This window comes from Olea europaea, chromosome 18, assembly GCF_002742605.1.
Source record: "Olea europaea var. sylvestris chromosome 18, O_europaea_v1, whole genome shotgun sequence".
NCBI classification, from domain to species: Eukaryota; Viridiplantae; Streptophyta; class Magnoliopsida; order Lamiales; family Oleaceae; genus Olea; species Olea europaea.
Genome location: NC_036254.1, coordinates 23,653,202 through 23,671,418, shown reverse-complemented (window position 1 = coordinate 23,671,418; position 18,217 = coordinate 23,653,202). Strand labels below are relative to the sequence as shown.

General features: G+C 32.9%; 1 protein-coding gene across 1 annotated transcript; it reads right to left on the bottom strand.

Moving 5' to 3' along the window:
• Positions 1–110: 110 nt before the first annotated feature.
• LOC111366886 (casein kinase 1-like protein HD16) lies at positions 111–7,107 on the bottom strand. Its single transcript, XM_022987570.1, has 12 exons — positions 6,251–7,107; positions 3,640–3,771; positions 3,476–3,549; positions 3,325–3,394; positions 3,167–3,222; positions 2,983–3,057; positions 1,826–1,987; positions 1,415–1,589; positions 1,193–1,283; positions 949–1,106; positions 676–864; positions 111–570 (listed from the first exon to the last, which is right to left on the bottom strand). Exons 1-12 carry the CDS (start codon positions 6,626–6,628, stop codon positions 511–513), a joined length of 1,620 nt encoding a protein of 539 aa, XP_022843338.1. The 5' UTR covers positions 6,629–7,107; the 3' UTR covers positions 111–510.
• Between the last annotated feature and the right edge of the window lie 11,110 nt (positions 7,108–18,217).

The following is an 18,217-nucleotide window of genomic DNA, read 5'->3' as shown; positions in this document are numbered from 1 at the left end:
GTCATTAATACACAAGCATTCATACGCTATGCAAATATCGTGAGAAACAGCAGCACTGGAATTGATAACATAAACAAGCAAACCAATTGTTCGGTACTCAAGAGAGGGACTGAAATAAATTGAGACTGGATATAAGCATAAAACTAGAATTAGTATCGAGTTCCACCAGTGACTGCGCTAGGCAATTTAAACAAGACAGTAGACCCTCCAGGTTTAAAGCCCACACAGAGACTTATTACGAAGGAATATACACATTTGACGGCAATAAGTAAAAAACGCCTACCATCTTCAACTTTGCGTGCAAATGAGCCTTCGTTTAAACCAAAATACACAACAGATATCAGGCCCAACCTTAACTTCTCTAGCGTAACTACTGCACAAACTTGCATCAATTCAAAAACCCTTACAAACTGGAAACCTCTACAGAGACCCCGGTTCTTTCTTCCAGCTGGATTGCCAATAAGTCTTGATCTTTTAAACTACGGAAGGTCAACATAAAATCTAGCAGCTCTATGAAACTGTACGGCCATAACAAACAGATGCAATATACAGATTTTTTCCCCATTTCTCCTGCCATTCAAGAAAAAGAAAATATTGTTTGTTAATCTGCATAAATTAACATGCAAAAAATATAATAGGACTCCAAAAGAAACCGACTTGTTATGATAGATCTACCTTGACATGTGTGCTGGGAAAGGCAGAAGTCCGAAGTGTCTCTTGTGTTTCATCAGTTGGTTTTCTTCTTGGAACACTTAAAACAAGAGCAGTCTGATCTGAAGTTGCTGCAGTAGAAGTTATACGATATCCAGCATCCCAGCGCCGGTGAACACCTTCACTTGGATAAAGAAAATCTAGCTCGACAACCTAAAAAATGGACATACATTTAGCAAAAATTATCAGAATGAAAAACCAACGTATTGGAAAGGAAGATAATTTTGCATAAGAAACCTGTTCCGAAAAGCCAGCACCACGAGACATGACAACTGCCCATCTACTACCAGAAGTGGCCATACAGGTAACATAAAAATCTTCTCTCCACTTTTTGTTTATCCACTTGAATGGAAAAGAATCACTCACTTTGTAAGACTGTTGCAAATACTGAGTGCCTAATTAATTAAATCAAACCCGAGTCAATCCCAGCAAACATCAACAACACGGAGCAGTAATTAAGCATTCATACCTAAACACTTACCTTTTGACATTACTACTAATGAACACCCATTTGTAGCTCCTGCAACTGCACTGATGTAATAATTCTTTTCCCATTGCTCCAGTATCCATTCCTGACAAGCAATCCAAAATATACATGAAAGGATCACAAAATTGAATATTGTCGTCATCAGACATCAGTAGATCACAAGCATGCTTATCAGTAATGCAATGATTGAAAAAACAGCCCTTAAATTTTATGTACCTTGTGAAGAAAGGAAGGTGATAGGTCATAAACTTGGGCATTAAAGCCAGTGCCTGCATCCATTATTAGAGCCCAAAGGTTTTGAGAAGATGCTACGGAACTGATAAATAGGCCATCTTCTGTTCCTTTTTCAATGTGTTGGGCAAGCCTTGTATCCATCACATTGTAGTGATACCTTCAATATCAACACACCACAAGCATGGAATTCAAGATGAAGGTAGAGCAAAAAAGAATATAACAACTCTGAACCACTTGTTGAGATTATATATTCTGGAGAAACTAAACAAAATAACAGCTCGAGGTACATCCTGCTATAAGACACACAAGCACAAATTCAACTAGCCACTAGGAAACATTTTAATTAAGGCCATCTAAGTCAAACAGTGGCAATGATAGAGGAAAACCATATACCTTTGCTTCATGGGTTTACGGGCATTATATACACTAATCCATTGTGTAGCAGGCATTCCCATACGAACTTTCTTTCTTGGCTGTTCATCTACCTCATCTTCAAAAGCCAGCCTGCCTCTCTTGTGACCAACCTGATAGGTTAACTTCATTTGCCAAACATAAAATTAGACATGCAGCCAAACTGTCATTAAATGAAGTTCTACAGCTTGTCTTTAAATGAAGATTTACGAGATTGGCTTAATGGAGAAAAAAATCAGGGGAGAAAGCGATTGTTCTCAAGCAAAAATCGTCTGCAATGGAACAAACAAAACGAAACCAAAAACCAGCTACAGAATATCAAAACTCAGAGCAGCGGCAGTGAAAATCTGGCTACTTTCCCCACAGCTGTTTTTTGTTTTTGTGTTGCTTGTTTCATCTATGAAGATCTTTGCTTGAGAACATCCGCATGTTCTCCTCCACAGCCAAACAAGTTAATAAAGTAGTGGAAAATCAGAAAAGCTATTGTAGCAAGAACTTAACATAGCAACACAAAATTTCTTTTGAATTCAATAGGTTAGATAATCTTTATTAAGGTACACATCATTTTAAGATCCACGGCTTGCTCTCTCTTAAAGCAAGTATTCCACGCCAGACACTTTCCTCTTTAACAAGCTCTATCGCAACTGTAACCAAATTTTTTACCGTACACGTTGCAAACCCTACTACATCTGCCTTTATGATATCTACTATATTTAATACATTTCACATATATCACGCCCCTTTTTTTGACTATATGCCACATTTACAAGTAGATGCCAAACACTCCATGTTATTCCTGTAAAATGAGCAAAAAATGTGAATGCGGAAAATGAAATCAAAAGGAAACTTGGCGCATTTTTGGCAGCTGTCTATAAATTTGTTTATAATCAGCCAATCCACTTTTTATCTATACATTTCATTGGACCCATAAGCACTACCCACTTATGCACCACTCATTTCTATATATTTATAATGGAAACGTGCTTTTAGCATTCTTTGCTAAGATTACAGAAGAAATACAACAGGAAGAAAGGGAAAACAATAAAGGTTAGGTTTGAGGAGTGAGGGTGAAAATTGATGAAAGAAAAGGAAGCAGATTAATGCATCTCAATAGAAACATCCTGCCAGTGAAAGAATCTCACCCCTTGGAGTGCATCTTTTCCAATATAGATATTGCTTCAATGCCAGTGCATGCCACCATTTCCATGGGCATCCTGGATTTAACGAGCCAAAAGATTTAATTAAGCACCAGAAAAACCTGATAAGCATCAACAATTGATACTAAAATCAGATAGCTAATATCTTTGTTTTCCCTATACTCACGTGTGAGAGCTATTATTCCAAACATCCCACAAGCTAGGTCCAAGCATATCCATGACCTGCAGAAATTAAGATTCCGTTTATGCTGTAATAAATACTGGCTCCAAAGTAGAAAGAGGAGTACTAGAAGAAAATAGACAGCAACAGTAACATTAACATACCATCACATAATAGTCACCTTGTCTGCCTTTGTAATGCACTCGTGGTACACCATGACTCCCCCCTAGAGTACTGTGCAAATGAGATAATATGAATGGTACAGTCAAACATAAATAGTTCCAACTGTTGCAGCATAATATCAAAACTACTTACTTATAAACTTGCCACTCATGAGGTGGACCGTAGTTACATCCTTTACTGTTACGATGTTCAAATTTTAGAGCCACCTGGAAAGTTCACACATAATTATGTCCCTTCTTACAAAGAAAGAGCTAGAAAATTTTAAATCTAGTACGATATGAATGCAGTAGACATACTTCTATGGCTCCAGGTCCATTTCTATCATTACTGATACCACCAGATATACGGCGACCAACACACACTTGTCCGAAACCTCCCTTGCCAAGTTTTTTCTCGATCCTGTACATCGGTGAACCACCAACCTGAACCTGTATTAACGGGACCGTAGGAACTCAATTAGTATCAAAATGGGCATCCAAATTCCCAAATGCATAAGAAGGTTAGGTTCGACTTTATTTCAATTCTGAAATAATTGACAGTTGTTTGTTGTAAGAATCCTTCCCAATTAAGACAATAAAAACACTATAAATCAGCTCAATATAGGCTTCTTCTTTTTTTTAACTTTAACTACCCTACTTAACCTGAAAGAAAAATGCTCTGATAACTCCAAATCTTTCAAATCCCCAAAAATTCAACTGCCTCAATTGATAAGTCCAAAAGTTTAACTTGATTACAATCCTAAGCATTTCTTGTAACTGCATGCCAAGCATATTGCTGTGTGCACTCATGAATAAACTAGAAACGGATGTAAAAAATGAGAAACGGTGGTGATAAGGTAAGAGTATGTTGAAGTGTAGGCAGTTGAGAAATTACAATGGATGCTTAAAGAAAAGGCAATACTCTCTCAAACTTTTAAAGAAAAGGAAAAAAAAGGGGAAAAGACACAAAACGCACATAAAAAAAAAAATACCACGAAGCAACTCAGATGACATTGATAAATACGAACTATAAGAGACATATTTGGCCTCGAAACCCAATCAGATTGATGATGATGATAATAATAATAATAATAAAATAAATAAAAACATTGGCTCAACAAGCAAGATCCAGGTGACCTTCAAGTAATTTCACTCGTAAGAATTAAGCATTGGTTTTAGCAATTAGGGTCTGTTCATGTAATTCTGGTATTATTTACATTTTTAAACTCCTACCAATTTCTAATAACATATATGCAAGTTGTAAAATAATTGGGGTCATAACTCAAGGGTATGTGATATCAGAAAAGCAAAGAATAGTACATGGTAAAACCTAGATATTTTGTGAACACCAGAATATTCAACATGAAAACTTAGCATGCAACATTTATTAACTTTAAATGAATATTGCGTGTTGGTACAGATTAATGCTTATTCTAATTTTTCATCTATAAATTTTTCAACAAGAAAAGACAATTTTTATTTAGTGAAAGTTTTAAACTAGTAAAGAGAGGCAGTTGAGCATTATCAAGACATACTAGTGCCGAGATGTCGGATGGAGACAACCAAAGTTCCAAAACAGAAAACTGGCTGCAACAAGTCCACATCAATTTCTGGTGATGCCAAAAATTCGTTTGCAGTGAAGATTGGAAGAGAAGCTTTTGAACAGTAACAATTAACACATCAGAGCTGTTTAATTGAAAATGTGACACCACGAGCTGTAACTAATATGATCGATATAAGTTGAGTTAAGAGCCCTAAGCTCAAAAGAGAAGAACAGTGAACTCCTCAATTTTGAGAGATTCAATACACTAATTGAAAATCTCCTTGGAAGAAGCTACCAGATGTTGGCTATTAATTAACCAAGGGGAAGTCAAAACTAAGGGGAAGTCAAAAGTTGAAGAAAGGAAAAGCTTTTTGTAGTCAGGAGTATACACAGAAGTTTTCTTTTTAACGCAGCAGATGAATAGAACAATATGACAAGCCTTTAGACACAACAAATGATCTTTCATCTTTCTGGTCTCTATCTTGGAATCTCTAAAATTCAAGCTCTCTACGTCCCTACGACAAGCCTCTAGAAAAACCAAAGATCTTTGCCGTCAGCATCTTAGAATCAATGTAATATAAGCTCTCTATGTCACATACCAGCCATAGATCACAGATAGCTTAAGAGTAGCAAGTGCCATGACAAGAACTCATAAAAAAATAAAAAATAAAAAAAATAGAAGAGCACAATCCTACAGGTCTCAAGTTCTGATACATGATTCTATAACAACAAAATCGCACAAGTTACTCACATGATGGTTTAAATGCCCGGCCCTATTTTCATATACATTTTTCATAAAACAGATAGACAATAAATACTAACATTGACAATTAAATATTACTGGAGTGACATTCAACAGCATGGTCACGTTGACAATTAAACAATTTAAAAGTTAATCATACTTTCAAATGTAAAACCAGAACAGCAAGCAGAGAAGTTATTAACTTGTTCTATCCGTTCCCAAAATAATATTAAGCTACTTTTTTCCATCATCCAAGTCATCATTCTATGCTCTATGTCCAGCATTTCTTCTGAATAAGAAACTCGAAACTTCGTAACAAAATTTAATCAGCAATAGTTAAAAGCAGATTCCAAACAGTAGTCAAAAAATGATATGCATATACAAACAAATTCATCAAGTTTTCCTTCCTTAATCAAAGAAAAAGATTTAACCTTTCAATTCCAGATCACAGTAATATGAATGGACTATGAATATTAAAATATTTTCCGTTCTCTTGATACAGAAACGTGCAACACACAAAATAAAAATTATAGCACCCGAACTTTTTGTTTCATCCATCCGAACACAAGTGCAATACAAACATCTTAAAGATATAGCACCCGGAAAGATCGACTATATATATATATGAAGGACAATGGTCTAACCCTTTCGGGAAGAGGAGCAGCGGATGATTCATCAGCTGTAGCCTTGTCGACTTTTTTTCCACCATTACTATAATCATCCATCGGCCTCTCTCCCACCTGTTCTCTCCTTTCTGGTTGCTCCAAAACCCTCTCCCCTCGCTGTCGAACCTCCCTAATCTCGTTCGCCGCTGCTGGTGCAGCAACTATGTTGTCCTCAACCGGTGCCGCAACAGCTGCAGCAGCCGCCCTTTTCCTCTTCCTTGTTCTCGTAGCAATTGCAGCGTTCTCAACCGCTTCACTATAATTATTATTCTGATTATTATTGTTGTTGCTGTTGTTGTTCGGCACTGGCTGCGGCTTTCCTCTCCTGCCTCTGCGAACTCCGCCACGCAGCGGCATCTTTCATCCTCCAATTACCATACCCTTTTCACCTATTAAAAATTCCTCTCCAAGAAATCAAAAACCAAGTATCCCAATAAATAAGCACGTGTCATCTATCTATATATCACTTCGTTGGACGCTACAGTAACTACAAAAATAACTCAAAAATCACAGTAACAACAATCGGGCAAAACTGTACCAATAATTCGAATTAAATTGAATTGAACTGAAAAAACAACAGATGATCAGGGAATGTACGGAGAAAAATTGAGCAAAATCAGCTGCAGAAGGTTAGGGTTTTCAGAGACCAATACAAATTAGGGATCGGTAGACAAAAACTGATCGAATTTTATTCCGATTATGTACATTATAGCTGTACTGTGTAATATGCCAGAAAAGAACTCGAAAACGAGAACGGGTATTAATTTGGAAATAGAATTTTTTTTTTCAACCGTTGATGATGGAGGAGTGACGGTAGAGATGTGTTAATGGATGATTATGGAAAATTTTGATACACAAGAAATGGGAATTAAATGATAGAAAGGGCATCCACTAGCATTATTTTAATTTTGACCAATGTATTTAATTTGTCTTAATAATAGCACACGACGTCCTTACATTTGATCTTTAGTAAAAAAAAGTCTCAACGTTTCAATTTTTTGCATTTTTATCCTTATTTTTACGTTTCATTGCATAAAACATTATTTCAATCAATTTTCATCCATTTTCTCAATAAAAATTATAAAATGACAAATATACCCTCATATTTAAATAAAATGAAAAATAAGAAAAAAAAATAAAGAACAAATTGTGACCATACTCTCAATTTTTCAAAAAAAGTACAAATAAATCCCAAAATCAACTAAAATAGTAAATTACATGTAGGTCAACATCTTATCACTCCCTCCTCAAACTCATTTTTCTACTGCAAAATTTAACCCAAAATGGCAGCCGAAATGGATTTATTCAAACTCATATCCAAATTTAACTCCACAATCCCAAGAATTGGAAACTCCCGACAACCAAGCTCCGGAATTTTACCATCACAACATCATCACCAATGCCAAGCAACAACTGTAGTGAAGAAGAAAAAGCCTGGCAAACAAGAAAATAAAGGAAACCTTGGTGACTCCAAGATTCTACACCATAGATTTTGGTGAGATGGAGCAGCATTTTAACACAGAAATCAACAAGAATCTGAACATGTCTAAGTTTGAGACTTTGTTGCAAGAATTTAAGATTGAACTCATTTTGTGAGGAAGAAATAGTTCGACTAGGTTTGATGAGTGCACACTGTGCATGAACTGGGCATAAGTTCTGGGTCATGTTAGGATGAAATTGATGGAAGCAAATTGTTGTAACAACTACGGCGTGATATGGCAAAGTCGGAATGTGGTCCGCGATGGTGATAACCATTGTCGGCTTTGAAATTAAGGGAAAAAGACAGTGTATTGCTCTAGACCATGCACGTTTTTGGTTGATTTTGACCATATAAATTTGTTTTTGGTTCAATTGGCTTTTATGGGAAAGTGTTTAGGGGTTCATGGCCGTTGTTTGTGGTGTGAGCTCCTGTGCTTTAGGTAATAGTTGGATGGTGGTTGGTGATATAGAGGCGAGCGGCTCCATGAAGTCTCCAAAATAACGAGTGGAGTGGGGGTGATGGAAGAAGATGAAGTTATTTCCCCTTTTTTTTTAAGTTTTGATTTTTAATTATTTATTTGGGGCTCATTTGTAAATTTTTGAAAAATTTGAGCCTATGATTACAATTAGTTTCTTTCCTTTTTTTTTTAAATTTAAATAAGAGTGTATATTTGTCATTTCACATATTTTTATCGAAAAAAAGATGAACACGACGTTTTTCACAATGAAACGTGAAAATGAGGGTGAAAATGCAAAAATTTGAAAGTATGTACGTTTCGCACCCTAAAGCTTAAATGTAAGAACGTTTTGTGCTAATAAGCTTTTTTAATTTCGTATTCAACATAAGTCCAAAAAAGCAATAAATTATTAAAATGGAAATTCTATTTGCCACTTGGCCGTTGTTTGGTTGATGGGGATTAAAACCAAATTTTTATTAAAGTTTGATAAATGAAATATATGATTAAAATTAATTACTGATTTTGATTTTGATTAAAATCTGAATTTTAATTCATTCCAAACATGGCTTAACATGGGTTTCATGAAATCTAGAAATTGTAAAATACTTTTGTAGATTGAGACGTGCTAAACAAGAAACTTTATATGTAGCGTTTTGCTTTTAGCGTAGAAGAGGAAGTTGATAGGGAGGAACCATAAATATTGGAAGTTTCAATGATCTCATGTTTCTTATCTAGGACTTAATCGAGAAGCTTAGAAGGTTAATGATCAAAATGAGAACTTTTCATTATTTTAGGGACTACCCACAAATACTAGAAATATTTCCTTAGTTTGGAAAATCGATTAGTTTGGGATAAATGATGATAATAGAAATATAATATACGTCAAATACTAGGCTATCGCAAACGTAATCTGGGCATTAAATTGAAAAGTTAAGTGTTGACTTGAGCAACAAAGAATTAAATGAAAATCATGATTCTTTTGATTTATTTTAAGCTCTTTTTTTTTTATTTGTTTTTCCTTCAACTTATTTTTTATCACTAATTTTAAGAGAGTCGTCATTTTTATTAATTTTTTAATCATACATTTCATTAACTTTTATTAAAATTTATTAAAATATAATTTTTAGCAAAATCAAAGAGGGGCTGAATTCTAAGTCAAAATATTATAATTGGGTTGTTCTTATTTTGAACCTTACAATAATTAAGGGAGGATATTCATTAGAAAAGTCCAATTGAAAATGATTTTTTAGTGGACATGGCTGAAAATCTTATTCATTGGTGCACCACCCAGTCCGAGACTTTATACATGGTGAAGACTAGACCCCATGAACTATAAACTTGGACAACTGGAGAAGAAATTTCAAAGAAGTTGGTTAAGGATAGGGATGTCAATTGGGCCGAACCGGCTCGGCTCATGAAAAAGGGGCTCGTGAGCGGCTCGGGCTCATGATTTGCACGAGCCGAGCTGGCCTCGCCTGTAGGCGAGCCGAGCGACGAGCCACTCGTGGGCGGCTCGTCGAGCCTTGTTCAGTGACCAAACGGTCACTGAACTTTTTTTTTTCTTTTTTTCTTTTTTCATATCAATCTCTTCCAAGATTACAACTCTCTCAAGTCTCAACTCTCTTTTATTATATTAATTATCGAGTTTTTACTCTCTAGTGCTGCAAAATATACAATATCAATCCAATTTTTTCAGTTTATTAGCTACAATTTCAATTCATCCAATTCTCAATTCTCACAATCTCGCTACATTTATATTCATCTAGTCAATATTTCATCATAAACAATTACAGAAATGGATCAACGTTCATTTGTTGAGAGCTTGTTCGATACAGGATGTGAGCCATTGCCACATCATGGAGAATCACCTAGTACGCCGCAAAGTCAATTTTCAAATGAATTTGCCAGTCTAAATGACATACCGATACCTGAAGATATTCACATTCACGGTCAGGGAAGCCACATTCCAATTGATTTGGATGATATTAACGTTTCCGAAGCAGAACATGAAGATGAAGATCAGCAATTAAATATCCCAGATGCGAGGGGAAAGCGAAAGGCCAAAAAACAAGTAAAATGTTGGGATCACTTTAAGTCGATTTCAACGGGAAAAGTCGTTGATGGTCTTACAGAATTTAAAGTAGTATGTAAATACTGCCAACAAAGATTGGCATGGCAAAAAGGAATTGGTACCACTCATCTCAACCGCCACTACAAATTATCTGCAGCCAGACATGGACTTCTTCCAGCTGGTCAAACACAATTACAATTTGGCAGTCCAGGCGTCGGTTCTACAACTTCACCCCTATCCACGTGGGTGAATTCGAAGGACGAGACTCGAACTGGAATGGTGAAATTTGTTGCCGCCACTGAGTTGCCTCTGGCTATCGCAGACAACCAACACTTCATCTCATTCGTAAAAGAATATCTACAACCGAGGTACATTGCGGTAAGTCAAGACACTTTTCGTGCCGATACAATAAATTATTTCAATAATTCAAAACAACAATTAATTATGGATTTGCAACAATATGGGGATATTATATCCTTAACTTCTTATATATGGGAAGGGGTTAATAAAAGAGCATATATAGCTGCAACCACACACTATTTAGACTCACTTTGGTGCATGCATAAGAAAATTATTGCTTTTAAAATTATTGAATTTTCTCACAATACTAATAATATATATAATGCTATTATGAGTATTGTTAGAGAATATCATTGTGAGAGTAAAATTCGATCTTTTACTTTTGATAATGCTAGCGTTAATAAGGTAGTCGTCGATAAATTGTGTATGACACTTCAGTCTGATTTTGGTGGGTATATGTTTCATATTCGTTGTGTGTGTCATATCTTGAATTTAATTGTACAAAATGGTTTAAAACATATAAAGGATGAACTTCAAAGGATTAGGAATGCATTAGTTTATATTACGATCTCTCCTAGTAGAAAACAAGCATTTGATGATTTTTGTACCTAATTAGGGGTGATGACTGCTAAAACATTTGTTAGCGACGTAGGTCATAGATGGAACTTTACATACTTGCTCTTAAAATCATGTGAAGGTTTCAAAAATTTAATAACTGACTTTTATAATAATAGATATGTTAGAAGTGATGATGATGGTATGTTAAATGAATCCGATTGGATTTTAGCTTTGAAAGTTAAACGATTTTTGACATCTTTTTATGAGACCACAAAAATTTTATTCAGCGTTTATTATCCCACAAGTTGTATGGTGCTTGAACGACTTTATATAATTGCAAGAAGATTCCATAAATATAAAAATGATCCTGCTTTTAGTGAAATTTTAATTGCTATGGAATTAAAGTTTAGAAAATATTGGGAAAAACTGCCTATGTTATTTTCTTTAGCATGCGCAATGGACCCCCGATATAATATTTCGGGAACTAAATACGTAATTGATCAAATCAATAAAGTTTTAATACTTGATATACCTATCACCTATAAGAATTTAGAGCAAACATTATGTGGAATGTATAATTTATATGCGGAAAGAATATGTGCAAATGTCAGTCGGGTACCCTCTACTGCACCTACTCCTTCTATTGAAACTGAAAAAGATGCTGCGAAAATAATGAATTTATTTCAGGGTATTAATACATTTAGATATGATGCAACTGTAATTTGTTCATCTAGTGCCATGTCGTCTACATCTACATCTCATCAAACATTGGTCGAAACTCAAAATGCGATGCATGCCGAATTAATTGATTATTTCAATCATAATATGCCAACAGACAGAACAATTAAAAAAATTTCAGAAGAAGTAATTGAATTCTGGCGAAAGTATGAAAGACGTTGGCCAATTGTTTCTGCAATTGCGAAAGATTTATTGACACCTCCTATTAGCACTGTTGCTTTAAAGTCTGCTTTTAGTGCAGATAAAAGAGTTTTGACTGATGTCAGGAGCCGACTGAAAGAAAATGTTTTGGAAGCGTTAATATGTATGAAGGATTGGCACGCTCATTTTCGACTACAAGATAAATACGCTGAAATTGCATGTCGTCAGGTAAGTGATATTTGATTTAATTATATTAATCAAATTATTTATTTATTTTTTATCGTTAAATTTAATTTTCTTTAAAAAATTGTACACGTTACAACAAGTTGTTCGTGTACAATTTTTAACTCCGCCTACTTAAAATTGATGTAATCGGTCCCAAGCCCGGATAAAGGAGGAGGGTTTATATTTTATTAACTTTAAAAAGAAATCAAAAAAATATATTTTTTGTAAGTGTATTTCAAAAAATAATTCGTTTTCATTATATAAATATTTTATACTTAATAAAAAGTATTACAAATTACAATATGATGTAAATAAAAAAAATAAAAACTTGTTCTCGTTAAATTATTTGTATTTTTTGACACTTTTTATTTTTAAAACTCTATTCTTTATTAACTTTAAAAAGAAATCAAAAAAATATTTTTTGTAAATGTATTTCAAAAAATAATTCGTTTTCATTATATAAATATTTTATACCTTATAAAAAATATTACAAATTACAATATGATATAAATAAAAAAATAAAAATTTGTTTTCGTTAAATTATTTGTATTTTTTAACACTTTTTATTTTTAAAACTCTATTCTTTATTTACAAAAAAAAAAAAAAAAAAAAAAGCAGGCGAGCCCACGAGCCGAGCTCGCCCAATTTCAACGAGCCACGAGCACGAGCCAAGCTCGTGGCATTAAGCCCGGCTCGGCCCATTGCCAACCCTAGTTAAGGAGATTCGGAATCCTCTTTTCGATTCTGACTCTCCCGTTTCAGTCGTTGTTTTTCTTCAATGGAAGAAATGGAATCGAATTTAAAATATAGCAAAAATCAATTGGCCTTTCTCCTTACAAATATAATCAAATTGTATACAGATAAATACTCTAGAGAAAACTCAAGATTTTCAAGAATCAAAGGACTTATTAAAGATGACGAAGAAAATGGATGATAGATGAATTGAAGGACTTTTTGGAGATTACGAAGAAAAAATTGATGATAGCTTAATTGAAAGACTTACTAGAGATGATAAAGAAAAATGGATGATATGTGGTTTATGGAAAATGGTGGAGAAGTATCAGGCTTAACAATCAAGCTTTGGCTATATTTAGAGGCTTACCACTCATCAAGGGGAAAGCAGGGAGACATATAGCGCTTGAAATTGATTCAATTGAGATCATATATCCGTTAAAAGATACAAACATAACACTAAATCTTGATAGAGCCTTACTCGAAGATTGTCACTACTTAGTTCAACGACTGAACATTTTGATCTTGCATAATTAAAATAGTTACGTATATCACTTTGTGAAGATTAATGAAATGCCAAATAAAATTTGGTGCTATTTATCGATCTTGATTAGTCCGTTATTTCTACGAAACATGAATGTAGCGGCTGTTACTAGAGAAACGAAGAATGCGAATGAAAAAAAAAATGAAACTATTAATTTTAGAATCAGGTATTTGAAGTAAGTTTGGATCTTAATGAAAAATAAGTAGAAAGTTCAATATTGCCATTTTCTCATCTCAACATAGAAGCAAACTTGTACCCAATTCAAGGAATGTTAACGGGCTGGGCTAAGTTGGTTGACTTGGCCCACTAGGCGAGCTGGCCCATGCTCACTTTGGAGCAAGTTGGTTTTGGATCAAATGATCATGAGTAGTTTTTCGAATTCTATTTGCTTCTTGATTCAATATTGATATAGAGTATTGGCACAAAATAAATCAAACAGCACAAGTACCATTTGGGAAAAATATCTAAAAGTTTATTTTAAAAATAGATATAAATGAAATGTATGATTGAAAATAAATTTTAACCGCTTAAATTATTTATAATTTAGCCAAATTGAGGCTTTAATGCCCATCATGTTGTAAATAGTAAATATTATTGTGAATGATAGTTGTATTCCTACAACTTTAATTATATACATAATATAAAGCTTTGGTTCTCAATAAAACACAAAGAATTTCGATTGTTTTTCAATTCTCTAATATTATTCTCTCTTTTCACTTAATTTTAAAATACATTATCTGCACAAAGCTCTTGACAATTGACTTAGGAAAACTAATTTTTCTTTCAGTTAAAAGAAAGACAATAAAATTCAAGTCAATTAAATTAGCAAAAGAATTTCTTCACTTCTTTCCCATAATAAGAGTTAGTATTCTTTTGGCTTTAAATTATATATAATGGTAGATTAATATTTATCATTTTATTTTATTATACGATTTTCAATATATTGCTTTGTTCTTGAAGAGTATAATTTTATAGATTAATAGTCATAAAAAAATATTGTATAATTACTCCAGAAAAAATATAAATATTTGTATATAGAGATTTTTGAAGAATATTGCACAGTTATTTTTTATGACCTACGAATTTGTATAAATCAATATCTAGAAAGATATAGTATTGTTGTTCTTAAAGAATGAATTCTACGTATCATTATTTATGAAGAATATTGTTTTAATGTTCATAGAGAAGTAAAAGACAAAAATGTATTATTGCTTCCGAAGAGCATAATATCATGATATCTATTTTATACTTGTATTTTTCTTGAAAAGTTCAATTTTATAATTTTATTAATATTCTTGAGAAAGATTATGTTGATAATTTTAGTAAAGCATTTATCCATTTAAAGCAATAATTTAGAGAATACCGTTTTAATACTCTTGTAAGATTATAAACTTTGTGTATGTTAGCCCCTTTTTGGTAAGAATTAAAATCTAGATTTTAATATAAGTCAAAATAAATAATTAATTTTAACTACATATTTTATGAGGTCCACACCTTTTCAATCACATATTTTTTCAATTTTTATTAAAATAAACTAAAAAACTTATTTTAATCCTCACAAAGAACTGTCTTAACGTTCTAATAGAATACTGTAGCCTAAGCCATAATTTTATGTCAATATTTTCACAAATATTTATTTTTTTGTTTTCGAAAAAGAAAAAATGCATAAATATCAGTTTTCTTTTGGAACATTGCCATATTAATTCCTAAATTTAAAATAATTTTTATATGATTTATAAGTATCAATATTTCTGAAAAATATTGTTTTGTAGCTTGCGAAGAAGCAATCTTTTATATGTGTCATTAATCTAGAAGAATACTGCTAAGTTGCTGCTTTTTATGTCAAAAATTTATAAGAATATAATATTCGTATTTTGAATAATCAATTTCGAACAAACTCTACTTATTAAATCGACTATTAAATTAGAAATTGATTTTCTTCTTCTTCTTCTTCTTCTTCTTCTTTAACCCCAGCTACGTGTCACGATATGAATGGTTATTAATATCTTTGTCAAAATAAATCATTTGATTTATATTATATGTAAAAAGAGAGAGAGACTTTTTGATTTGTGCGTTTTAAGAGATCAATGATTGAGCACTAACCTCCACCACTTTCTCATAAAAATTTGCTTTTTTGTTTCTATTTTAAAGTCTTCTTCTTCTATTTAATTAACCTAATTGCTAAACAAAACTTGTAGCCCATCATGCACACCTGTGTTTACTTGCAAAAGTGTTCATCATTATATGTCAACCTCGATGTTAAAAATAAATATGTCGTCATACTTTTTAAATGAATCAATCATCATGTCAAATACCAATATCGATTTTCTTCATTGAAACTAACACAATCCGTTTCTCAAAATTAAAAAGCACAAATAAATTATCTTGTTCATACATTTCTCTATTGCCGTCAAATCGTTAACTACCATGCCTACATACATATAGATCATCGTTGAATCATAGGGTTAGAATAACTAAAGTCACGGGGAATTTGCAGCACAAGTTCCAAACCTTTGACAACAATGCAAATTACATCCAAATATTTATATCATAGCAGATAGTCCCCAAATCTTTCAAAACTGTACGGTGTAACGACATTTGGATGGTCCAAAAAATCATTAATTGACTAAAGTTGATATTTGACCATATTTTGATCAATTTTTATAGAGAATAAAATGATATATTGACCTTTAATAATTAATTAAAAGGGACGATTTACATTTAATGTCCCAAACTTTTCAAAAATGTACCAGCAGGGTCTCAAACCTTAAATAAATGCACACGAGAGTGACCTCAACAGCTTGTCAGCTTCCATTCAAAAATATTTATCTTCTGAATAAAGTTCTTTTGTCAGAATGTATTTGACATGTTGATTGACATACACTCACATTCGTGTAGACCTCGCTTTGGACTCATTTGAATAAAAAAATCCAAAAAAGTGCAGCCCACCCCATTTGCGAGTGTCCTGTTAGGACGGGTGTCAAACCCTCCCTGACAAGGTAACAGGATTGTCATCTTCTCGATCCAATCAATTAGCCCCAACGCCTAACCCCAACTTTATACGTTGAATGAGATCTTGAACACATGAATCATAGGGCTAGAAAAAATAAAATTAATTAACCCGTCTTTGTCCATGCAGTACTAAATTAGATCCAATCATGCATTACACTGTTAATTAACAAGATATTTTTAGTAAATAATATATTTTAATGATCTTGTTTAACTTTTATGAATAGGAGTATTTGACTTGAGAGTTGATAAAATTACGTGATCAGCATGAATTATTGATTTAAAAGTTTAATATTAATCATTATAAAGTGAAATAAGCTATGACGTGACTTTGTGGGTTCACAAATGGTTTATTTGGACTTAGATTTTTTGGCTAAGCTTAAACAATCTAATTACTAATATCTATGTTTACTTGTATAAATAAGTACATTCATTTCATTATTAATAATTTTTATTATTTATTAAAGTTGAAAACACGCAATCTCTCACCTAATTATATGTCGTAAAAAAATTATTTATTTTGAAAATAATTCGGGAGTAATTTCTATCCTAACTAGTAACTAGGTTGGAACGACAATCAACTCTAGATTTAGGGGCTCTTGCTATATTCGAACGTTGAAGTAGATGCTTGAATGCCTACTATGGCTCGTAGGAAAAAATTTCAGAGGTTTTCCTAACTTTTTCGTGTCAATAAACAATTCCAAATACATCAACTTTTTTAGATCAGGTCCGAATCAAATAATAATGATACGAAGCACTTCATTTTACACTAGTAATGACTAAAACGCTCGTAATTACAAGATAATTATTACCTATTTTAGTGCTAGTATATTATCAAACTCCTATCGAATTGCATCTTTCTAATTATTTTCAATCGAAATGGCCATGCAAGCATGAGACAAATAATGACACCATTAATTTCTTGAAGGTGGAAACGTACTTAAATTTCATGTAGATAATTTGTACGAACCAACTTTTTTTTTTTTTTTAATGGAGAGTTTGGATGGGATCTTTTGCGGGTATGCTTTTACATTAACATGATAGAAATTGAACTTTTTCAAAAGTCTCCCTTTTGTATTGCTCCAATCGACTCTTCGAGCTGAATTATTTTATAAGCTCATAGTTTTGAAACTGTGGATGTACCATTGCATCACTGCACCTTGGATTTTTAGTTTCTGTGTGAGTTTGTGATTGGTTAATATATTATAAAAGAGTATGACGTGTTACTCTTGTTAACGAGTGATTTTTGGCCGATGTTTGTGGTTTGAATTTGTCATAACTTGTGAAGATAGCTTTGTAGCTTGCTCGACCTTCCATCGAAGGAGACGTCATTATTGATTCGACTCTAATGCTCTTGCTTAGAGTCGATGGAATACGCTTGACGTCTGCATGAAGTTGTATTAATTTGTCGAGTCTAATAGTTTATTCACCGCCAATGATAGGCGTTACACTATGTCGTTTTATATTCCAATTGTATTGACTAGTCGAATATTGATAAAATGAAGATAAAATATTAGATGTTTGTGCTGCTCTTTTTAATAGTTACGAAATCACAACGTTTATCGTCCAAGATTCATATTTGACAAATATAATTTTAAGTTACTTTCTTTATTGATAAAATTTACTTTTTAACATGTAAATTTTTACCTACTTTATGAAAAAATAACTTTTAATAACTATCAAAATTGAGC